Genomic DNA, 11391 nt, shown 5'->3' with positions numbered 1-11391 from the left:
AGAAGAGCTTGGGAACTTTTCATCTTGCCTGCACTTTTTTCACTCCTCCCCTCACTGCAGCCGCCTACTCTCGCCTACATGTCAGGTGAGGTGAGGTGCATCTCAAACAATCCTACTGCCTACGTCATCATTGCAACATTAGCCCTGCCCACTGGTGTGTTAGTGAGATGAGGAGGAGAGAAGAGCAATACAGGACAAAAATAACATTACCTTTCAAAGGATCCTAATGCTAGGAAAATGGTTATTTATTTTCAACAATGTGAATGTCTCAGTTGAGCTTTATTTGTATTCGCGGTTTCACTCTGGATTCTTTGGTAAATCTATCGCATTCCGGCGCAGTCTTTGCAAACAGACATTTACGATATGGATTCGACAGTAATGCAACAACATGTAAGTAACTGAGTTAATTCTAATGCCTGATCTGATATGTAGTGATTCATGAACAGTCAGATGTGTCTGTGTGTCAGTAAATCAAACCAGTGACTAAAGGGTCAACTTCACGTTGTTTCTCTTAGTAGGATGAAAATAATGTTATTTAAACTGTGATTAAATTATATATAAGGCGATCAAAGAACGCTCCCTTTACAATCACTAGAGCTGTCAATCAAACAGTGCATGTTTGTCAGTGACTGAGTTATGGACTCGTGCCAAAACTCCTGTTTGATTCAACGAATCTCTTAGGTACATCGCATTTGCACTGCTAGTTAAGATGAAAACATTCATTAGTGTGCAGAAAATGGGTTGCAATGACGAGATCACTGCTTCCATGCGCTCAACAACATGTCTGTGATCAGCTTTTCACCAGTGCAACATTTCATTCCACAATATAAATATAATGCCATAGATCTAAATGTAATGCTATAATCATCACTTCTCATGATTAGTTAACCTTGTGAGCTATAATAGTAGAACCGTGCTAAAAGTTTGCAAGAGAGTAATACTTAGCTATTTCATATTGCATGAACTACAACACAGTTTATGACCCCTTTAAACCAATGAGCAATAAGCTGTGTCATCAGCAAGTCATTTCCCATCGTGCTTTTTGGCTTGTTCGAATTCATGCAGTACTGTGCAGACCAATCGGTGACTGACTTGAAGCAGTGCATGCCCGTTAGAAATTTTGTCCAACTTGAGACAGCGCCGACACCACGTGACTGTGATGTATGGCATCAAAGCACAACGATAGTGATTCAAGAGCAGTCGGCTGAATAGCTGAGGAGCTGCACAAGCTCTGATGACGACACAGATGTTTTACGATTGTCCGAATTCACCGCATGATAACGATCATGTGTGTTTGTTTATGCATAACAAATATAATATAAATATGTATAAAATATTTGAAAAATATTTAGTTTCTAATACGCATTTATTTATGTATATATTTTAATCAAATGCATATATTTATTATGTACATATATATCTTAGGTCTTTTATTTATTTAAATGAAACTGTTGCCATTGGGCGAAACCTCGCCTCTCTAAAAACACTACATTTCAGGAAATGAAAAAAAAAAAAAAAACACTGTATTTTTAAAATAATTAATTAATATTGTGGTTTTATGTATGGTCAGACACTTGCATGTGTCATATTTTAACATTATATTATTGTCTGTCTGAATGCTCGATTTTGATTAGCTGGAAGGTGTGCAATAAAACAGTTTAATGCAGGTAGTTTAAAGTCAGTTTAATCACTGTTCTATATTAATGTGCTGTTTTCATTGAAGCACACATACATACGTCACTTGCACATGCAGAGATCGTGCTGAGCGCAGAAACTTGCAGTGCGTCCAAAATCACGTACTGAGTATGTACTACACTTGAATTTGAACTTACTTCGCAACTTTATAAAAGTATGTTCTATATAGTATGAATGTAATCCGGAAGTACTACATCCGCCATATTGTCATTATCATGTGACCTACCCATGTCGCTTGCGTCGCTTCACCTCCATTCATAAATCCTCTCCCATGGCCTCATGGGATAGTAAAGTGTCCATCGAATGCGCATCAGGGGACTTTTCACCTACTGTTTTTCGAATGCTATTCAGACATACTACTCTTTTGGCATACTGTCAAAAGAGTAGTATGTCGCATACTATATAGTAGGGAATTATTCGATTTCGGATGCATCATAGTTATCACTAGTGATGGGAGAAACAAAGCTTTCAACGTTTTGAATCAATTGAACCAATTGCTTGGCAAAATTATTAGTTTTGAAATATAAAGAAAAGAAAGTCCTGTACCAATTTATTTATGAGGTTTACTCAGAAACTATTTTTAATACTTATCATTTGTTAGATATCTGCAAAACCCACAGACAGATGTAAAGGGTGAGCAATAGTAATGATTTATGATTTAATAGTAATGTTTGTTTTTCCTCCATGGTCCCCCAACACTCACTTGCGGCCTCCAGACTCCAGTTTGAAAACCCCTTATATAATGAAGGTAGATTAAAACTTAAATGTTCAACTCTGTTCTTAGAAACAAGAAGTTCCACCAACTTTAGGTTTGGGTAAGTCGTTTAGGCCTATGTTTAAACATTCTAAATTCATGCAGTGTGTCATGGGCTAGATAAAGATGCACACACACTTCCTCTGTGGGATTGTGAAACTCAAGGTGGTCTATCGGTGGTCTTGTGGTTAGACTGTGTGAGCACATGAAATGATTTAATACAACTAGGATCCGCAATCACATCACAAATATGTCATAGACCACTTTTAACAATAATTATTTCTTTAGATTTTTTTTAATTGCCTCATGCTATTGGTTTCTAGAGATCTGAAAGTGAACAAAAGGAAAAGAAAATCATGAAAAAAAAACCTGAATGCGATGACAGTTCCTGTCTGTACCTCCCCCTGAAAGACGGAGGTTTTCTTATAAACAGAATGTTAGTGCAAAGCATAAATCAGCAGAAACGGGAAGGCGTTTGCATCTCCGGTGGCTGCCTGTGTTCATTTGCTCTGTTCCATCTGCAGCATGAAGTGTTACCTCAAGAAGAAACTCTTACTTTTTTCATTCATGCTGTACTTGATTCTTAACGGTGAGTAAAAGAGTTCACCATCATCTTTTGGTTTTGTTTTTCCTGTCTGTTAAGTTCGCTGATTTGTACTGCATTTTCACTTCAGCTTTGCAAACGTGTTTCTTACATTAAGGCACTAAATAAAGCAAATAAATTTGAACACTCAAGTTGGTAAAAACACTTAGAAGACATTATATATGTCTGTGGGTTTTTGCAAATATATATATATATATATATATATATATATATATATATTTTTTTTTCGATGTTTCACATTATACATCCGCTCAAATACTGTACTTTTTGGTCCATTGTAGTTACACATGGATATATATTTTATCGAAAGCTTTTGTAGTATTGTACAAAAAAAAAGAGACAACTGAAGTACCGAAATATTCCTTTGACTCATGGAAAATGTGAGAACCCAGAGATGTGCAAAACAACTGTGTGTGAGTTTCAGACCTGTATCTTACCGTCATGTTGATAATGAGATGAGATACAGTTTATTTAAAACTAAAAAGAAACATCATGACACAGACTGTTTCAGATTTCAGGTTTTTACTATGATGTATAGGGAAGTTGGGGCTACTGTAGTTACCACATTTTTTTTTACTCGAGTGAACATTTTTCAGTGTAGGTTCATTTTTTCTTTATAGACACAAAAGTAGCTAACATGATTTTAATTTCAGTGGAATCAACGCATGAAGTCAATGGTACGGTGGAAGAAAACATCACAGTTAAATTCACATTTCAAGATTCTGTTATCAACAGTTTTCCCAACAAACCTACAAGTCTGTACAAAAATGGGAACAAGAAAGGATATTGCAAACAAACAGATAAAACAAACAGATCTTGCTCAGAAAAGTGTGTACTCAGTGATGTGGAAAACAGTACTGTCACACTACACATCACAAATCTATCCCTAGAAGATGAAGGAACATATCATGTTGTGGTGCTTGCTGATGGTCAAAACCCTCTTATTGAGAGCAACAGAATTCATATTACAGTCAAATTATGGAATAAAACAACAGGTAGGTTTCCTCTTAAATCCTGAGTACTGTATGGTTTTTGTTCAGGGAAAAAACTCATATAACATTGTGTGCTGTTGCCATTGTAATTGTGAGTTTGCTTTTTTTTTTAGATAATTAAAATGAAAGTTTTTATCACTAATAATTAGCCATTTTAAAAAATTATATGCTTTTTCTTTCAGAAATTATACCTGTATCTCTCCATGAAAGTTTAGTGACAAATCCTCCTAAACTGGAGACATCGGAACAAAAATCATTCATAATTTTCTTCACTGCATCACTCATAATATTTATATGTATCTTTGTGGGCATATTGTGCTGGTTTTACAGGACCTATCCAAGAAAACCAGGTAATGTACGCTAGTATCTAAGCATTTTTTATTTTTTATTTTTTATTTATTTTTTATTTTTATTTTTTTATTTTTTTTTGAAGCAAATAGATTTTATATTCTATAAAACAGCTGCATTAGTTGGATAGGATGATTTTAAAGATTAAATGTTTGTAAGATTTTGAACATCAGACAAATAATGTTTTGAGTGCATTGTGCCGTCTCATGCTTAATTCACAACTTCTGATATGCACTTTAAAAGACTGGTGTCAGTAAGATAGGTTTTAGAAAGAAATGTAATACTTTCATTCCACAAGAACACATTAAATTGATCAAAAGTGACATTAAAGACATTTATAATGTTTCTATATCACTTCCTGTTTATCAAAGAATACAGAAAACATAATCCGAAATGTTTCTTCAGCAGCAAATCATTATATTGGAATGATTTAGGATCATAGAAGGATCATGTGACACTGAAGACTGGAGTTTTGATCACTGAAATAAATTACATTTTACATTTTAATATATTCACATAGAAAACAGTTATTTTACATTAAAATAATTATTTTACAATATTGCTGTTTTTACTATATTTTTTATCAAATAACAGCAGCTTTGGTGAGCAGAAGACTCATCTTTCAAAAACATAAAAAAAAAAAATCGGACCCACTTTATATTAAGTGGCCTTAACTACTATATACTATGTTTAAATTAATCATTTGATACAATGCACTTATTGTGTACATGTATGTTTTTACATTGTACTTATATTTTAAAAACACCTGCAAGTAATTACGTCTGTAATTAACTTCTGTAATTACATTTATAATTACACTGTTGACCCATTCCTTACACCTTACCCCCACCTTTAAACCTACCCAGTCCACCAAACCTATCCCTAACCTTACCCGTATCCCACCTCAATAGCAGCATAAGTGTTTTGCAATTCAATATGAACCCAATAAGTACATTGTACTTATTTTTTGATTTAAGTACATAGTAGTTAAGGCCACCTAATATGAAGTGGGACCAAAAAATCTTATGGACACAAACTTTTGAATGGTAGTCTATGTCGGGACATAATTACACTTTCAGAAATAAAAGCATTAATGGTACAAGTCTTGTGCTCAAGATCGTTAAACTAAATGTTCAACAAATTTTGTAAATGTTTTAGTTGCTTTCAAAACCACTTTTAAAATTGTCTATCACTATAGAACCTACAATTACTTGTCCAGGAGTTCACCTCTTTATTTTATGTGTTTATGGAATAGTTCATTACTGTAAAAGGTAAAATACATATAGTAATAGATAAATATAACACACATCTTGGGGACATGGTTTTTAAGTATTTTAACACATTTTGTCAACTAAAATCTAAAATAGAGAAAAAAATAAGACAAATTTTCCATAAAAGGAAATTAAAAAAAAAAAAAAAAATGAATGCAAAATATTAAATTACATTAAGTAAATATGCAGATTTACTAAATTAGTGACAAGTTGACAACTCTGGGCTGGGGAAATGCAAAAACATTCTCATCCTATGAAAAATAAATGGTAACACTTTACAATAAGATCCCATTAGTTAACATTAGCTAACAATAAGCAATACAATATGTTAATGTTAAGTTAATAGAAATACAACTCTTCATTGTTAGTTCATGTTAGTTCAGGTCCATTAAAGAATATAAACAGATAAAATTTTTTATCTTAATTTCTTGATGTATTAGTAAATGTTGAAAATAACATTAATTATGATTAATAAATGATTTAGAAGTATTTTCATTGTTAGCTCGCATTAAATGTAGTTACCTAATGTTAACAAATGGAACCTAATTGTAAAGTGTCAAGTGAAAAACATATACACATTCAACTTTTTTATGTGCTTTGAAAATTGTTTGTATTAACATAAAGTTGACATCAGCAATTAATTAAGTAATTTTATATAAGTGGCCATTTTGTAGTCTTGCTGATATCTTACTAGCATATCAGTGCTAATTGTATTCTAATTGTAAATGTATGCCTTCTCAGATGCAGAAAACCCACCAGTTCAGAATAACAGAACAAAACAACAAGTATGTTCATGACCTCTTTATTTCTCTAAGCTACTCAATAAAACTTGGACAATAATTCCATTTCAGTTTTGTTTTCATCACTTTTTGTGTTTTGTGGCCTGGGCTGTTTGCAGGGGCAATGTGGTAGATCCGGTGCTGTGTTTGTCAGCTGTGTGGAGTATGGAGAGTTAGACTTTCAAAATAGACCTGAAAGAGATGACAGAGTAAACCCTGCCGAGGCAACATCAAAGGCCCAGGACGGAGTGGAATATGCTGCCATCATTTTCCCTCAGCAAAAACAGACACCGTGTGGGCGGATGAGAAATAAACAGCAAGTACCTGCTATTAAGTGATCAGAGTCATATCATGTATTGCCCACTAACATTAGTCTATTTTAACATTTGCTCATGGAAACCTAATATATACTATTTGGGAGAAAAATTCTGATCAATTTAGGACTGTTTTTTGATAATTATGATTATGATTACAAACTGCCACATCCTCTCATGTTAACAAGTTCAAAATGATACTGTAAAGGTGCCACAGAGTTTAACACTGAGTCATAGTGAGGTGCTAACCACAGAAGCCCCCATGAAGAAACCGGAGGTACTTGAATATTTTTGTATAGTATTACACAACACAGGCTCATTGGAAAAACGTGCCTGTGGTGACATTTCTGCAAAATGATATTATGTTGCTTCTTGCACGTTTCGCAACACTTTCAAAGTGAAATGTCTATTGAGTGGCACTAAAAGCATTCAGTTTTATCTGAAACGGAATGTGAATCTGGCAACGTTTTATTACAGTGGTTGTTGGACATATTGCAGCAGTTCTGAAATAAAATGTCCAGTGAGATACGCTAAAGGTTAAATCGCATTTGAAAATAACGTACCACCTGCACTAAATCCTACAGTACCTTAAACCTACAAAACAATACAAAAGCAAGCATGAGATAAGTACGCATTTGCTGAAGCAACCATGCTTTTTCAGCCTGTGTAAGGGAAGCCAGCTAGTAAAGAGCTGTACATGTAAACTTATCTCCCATGTCCTCAAGAGGCACACTGGCATCTGATGCTGAAGACTGTAGTCTTTAGTGTGCTTGTTAGCTCGCCCGCCTCACATTCCGGAGATGCGGTTTTGAATCCCGCTCTGAGCGGTGCAAGTAAGCATGGAGAGGTAACATTGGTGCCATGACCTGGATGGAAGTGAGGTTTAGGGGAGGGTGGGTGTAACAGAGTCACACTAGGTAAACCTCACTCCCCTGACCTCCAGAGGCACATAAGAAGGCTGCGTTCTTTACCGTCCTTGTTAGTGTGCCCACCTTCTATGCTGGAGAAGCCAGTTCAAATCCCGCTCAGAACAGTGCAAGCAAAACAAGGAGGGTTACATTCGCTTCTACAAGTCTTTGAGCTTTTTTATTGTGATTTATGTTTCACAGGACTCATACCTGGGCGCTTAGCATTAGTAGGTCACCTGTACCAGGTGAGCTTCTAAGCAAGTTTACTCTCAGCTAACATAGAACATTCTCAGAACATTGACTAACGTTCTGGCAAGGTTCTCTTAAAGTTATGAAGAAATTTTCTTCCAGTAATTTTAATAGAATGTTTGCTCAAAGTTATTTGGTCTTTAATAAGTACTCCAAATCATTATTTTTACATTGTTCATTAAATGTTACTACTTGTTTCAGAATATTCATGTTTATTTCAGAATGTTCGCATTCAAAAGTAACTCCCATAATGTTTGCAAAATTCTAAAATGGAACGTTCCTTTATTGTTCGGATAACTAAGGAAAAATGTTTTTAAAACACTTAAAAACGTTTTGGGCATTCAGAGAACATTCAGAAATAATGTTTTCATAACTTAATTGGCACTATAGCAAACTGAACATTTTTGTTAGCTGGATTACATCGAAAAAGCCATATAATATGGAGCTGGTTATGTGATGCAAACATCAAAATATGTTTGTTCATAAATCATGCACTATAGTAAAAGAGTTTTGAAGTCATAATATAGTAAGTATTATTAGTAGAACTATGTGAAAATATTAATCGATAATTTGCCCCGTAATTATAATTTGTCAACAGGAATAAAAGTTGTTGGTGTTTTACTGCCACTAGTATTCATTTCAGCTGGAAACTGTTAATTGTGTGTGTATAGGTACGTTTTTGGAGTTTTACAAAAATGTTGGTAGAGGCACGTTTTTACAATTAGGCTGAGTTGCAACCACAAGCATATTATTGCTCATACTTGCACCGTCTGTGGTAAACACAGGAATGATACCTCAAACTGTGGGGCTTATGAGGAGAGGTTTATGTACTATTACACTTATTAGATTAATACTTATGATTTGGTAAAACTGGTCAAAAAATCCCCTGGACTTGACCTGAGTCATATCGAGACCAGAACATCATAGAGACTTGAGAGTGTGGTGCAGAGTTCTGCAGTGACAAACAGCACTCACGTTTTCTTCAGAAAATGTGAAAATTAGTTATTGTTTTGTTATACTCCTGCTATTTTCATATGCGCTACTAAAAAGCTTCTGTGTATCCTAACACTATTCATCCTAAAATATAAGTGACTGCATTTAGAATATTGTTATGTAAATTTTATATGCTGATTATTGCACTATGTATGTACTGTAAATATTGTACTTGAATGATTTCTGTACTACATAAGAATGTATAGCCAAAGTAATCTCATAAGATTTGTAAAAATGCTAATAGAGTTCAAAATATAGACATATTTACACAGTCTGTCATTTTGGAATCCTGATTTAACAACAAAAGAAATACTGACGGAGCTTTTTACACACAGTTCTGAATGCTACAGAGCGTTTGCTTTTGTTTACTTCTGTGTGAAGGTTCACATAAGCATGGCCACGAAGATAACATCAGATGTGGCGGCATGTGTTGGCATTTGTGAGTAGGAGTGTTGACGGAGTCATAAACTACATTTTAAACCGAGAGCTGGAGAAAATGAAGACTTCTTTCTCTCTAACATTTCTGCGAACAGCAAAACTTAACATTTCAAACCGCAAAATATGCAAACACCTTGAGAAGTATGACTCTAAACTGCATGTCTAATAGTTTCCAGCACCCACACAGGCTTGTCCTGAATGTCTAATGAGAAGCCCGATATGGCCTATTAAAAAACTGTGGGATGACTTTTTTGCCGCATGCAAGTTTCACTTACTTTAAGTTTACATTGAAATGTTTTCCTTTGAACCAACAAGATAACCACAGTAGTGCTGGTTAAGCATTTATCATAGCCTACTCTGGAGGAACCTCATGAATCTTATTTTCCATTCATTGTGTTCATTGAGACAGTTACATCCTGTAACTATTCAGGTAGGTCTTTATTACTTTTTCTAGAATCATATTTTGTCTTCTGGTTCTATAAAGATTTAACAGAAAAGCAATAATACTATGCCTATATGAGTGGTAATATTTGTGAATACACTGTGGACACTATTGGGAATTGTTACAATGTGCAGCAGAGAATATTTTTACAATACCATTTTTCATTAAAACAACATTTTAAAAAATAGATTCATTAAGTGACATTATAACAGTTATCTTCAGTTAGCATAGTTTCAGTTTCATGGACTTTCGGTTTGTTTTTTATTATCACGTGTTCAGATTCTGCCACTCATGTGACACGTTTAGCTGTATACGCAAATATTTTGTAACGTATAGGTGTTTCGTCAAGATGGATCCGGCGTTTTCGGAGCCTGAAACTGCTATTTTTTTAAACCGGGTCCCAGAGTGGATAAAGGCCCCGGTATACTTCAAACGAAATCGAAGAACGAACTGATGTGATGTAATTTCGAACAAAATCAGGCCAAAACGAAGTTCGTTTTGTGTACATTTTGTAAGTTCGAAACATTTTGCCAAAGCAAACTTTCAGGAAAAGTTCGCTCCAGCTGCAAAACACCTTCGTACTACCATTGGTCAGTGACGATAACGTAATAGGAGGTGTGCGCCGAGGCTCCGCCTTCACTCGTGTCGAACGCGTCTGACTCATTTGTGTGTTTGAGCTTGTTGAGGTAAGATCTCCGCAGGTGAAAACATGAACACACTGGATAGCCGCTTTATAGTACAAAATGAAGTTTTGCTTCTGATGAAATGAGGCACTGACATTGTTTTTGATGTCTGATACTGTAAAGCTGCTTGATTTTAAGAATTCTATTGAATAAAGTGATATGAAGACGTGACGTGACTACTGAGTGATACTTTGCAGAGCTCGTGCAAACATTCCCATGCTGTTATGATCAGACGCTTTTCTTATGTTTTCTATAATAAATGCTTGCTGTTTTCTCATTTTTTTGTGTTTATTTTGTTACTGAGAAGAAAGTGCACGGCACATATTTACATATTCATCTAACCGTCGCTCTCAGCAGTGTGGGTGGCGTCAGATGTTCGTTTATAGTATATCACTGCTCACGCATTTCGAACTTCGTTTTACCCCTAAACGAAGAACGAAATAGAACTTCATTTGAAGTATATCTGAAAACGAAACCCTTGCATTTTCGTGTGTACAGCCAATCCATATATTTTGTGAAATTATGTCATCACCCCAAGTCTTGACCCTAGTCGGACACTGCTATGTCACGTAACAGCAACAACAACAAAACTACATTGTGTTTGTGCCGCAGAAGCTACCAAACCTATTAGTTTTACTAAAATAAAGCATTATTTCTAAGCTTTACTAAAGTTTGTAAACAGCGCGCAATGATTATGCGCATGAAGTGTTATTCTCCGTTTTTAATGTATCTCTGTGGAAGAATTACAGCGCCACATACTGATCTGGCATGTATACTACATTGTTTTGAGTCAGTTTCAGTGGTTTTGTGTGTACGCAGATATTTCTTGAGATTATGAAAAAAAAAATAGAGAATAGATAGGGAAAGCTCTGGCTTTGTGTGGGTGTGGCCTCAGTGTGTGTGTTAACCTGCTTCCTGTTC

The 11391-nt window shown here is 35.0% G+C and overlaps 1 protein-coding gene across 1 annotated transcript; it reads left to right on the top strand.

The window, feature by feature from the left end:
• The first annotated feature begins 2153 nt into the window (after positions 1–2153).
• Positions 2154–10261, top strand: LOC125254606. The gene is made up of 5 exons (XM_048169293.1): positions 2154–3038; positions 3707–4048; positions 4228–4395; positions 6406–6449; positions 6563–10261. The coding sequence occupies exons 1-5, from the start codon at positions 2975–2977 to the stop codon at positions 6779–6781; spliced, it is 837 nt and encodes a 278-aa protein (XP_048025250.1). The 5' UTR covers positions 2154–2974; the 3' UTR covers positions 6782–10261.
• The last annotated feature ends 1130 nt before the right edge of the window (positions 10262–11391 follow it).

This window comes from Megalobrama amblycephala, linkage group LG2 (assembly GCF_018812025.1).
Source record: "Megalobrama amblycephala isolate DHTTF-2021 linkage group LG2, ASM1881202v1, whole genome shotgun sequence".
In the NCBI taxonomy this organism is placed as follows: Eukaryota; Metazoa; Chordata; class Actinopteri; order Cypriniformes; family Xenocyprididae; genus Megalobrama; species Megalobrama amblycephala.
Note: the sequence above shows the minus strand (reverse complement) of the source record. Positions and strands in the feature narration are given on the sequence as shown.

What these genes read in the sequence shown, in the direction of transcription:
- LOC125254606 (XM_048169293.1), top strand. Translation starts at nt 2,975, where the DNA reads ATGAAGTGTTACCTCAAGAAGAAACTCTTACTTTTTTCATTCATGCTG. An exon ending in GCTGTACTTGATTCTTAACG is followed by an intron (nt 3,039 to 3,706) that starts GTGAGTAAAAGA and finishes TTTTAATTTCAG; the next exon opens with TGGAATCAACGCATGAAGTC. An exon ending in GACCTATCCAAGAAAACCAG is followed by an intron (nt 4,396 to 6,405) that starts GTAATGTACGCT and finishes ATGCCTTCTCAG; the next exon opens with ATGCAGAAAACCCACCAGTT.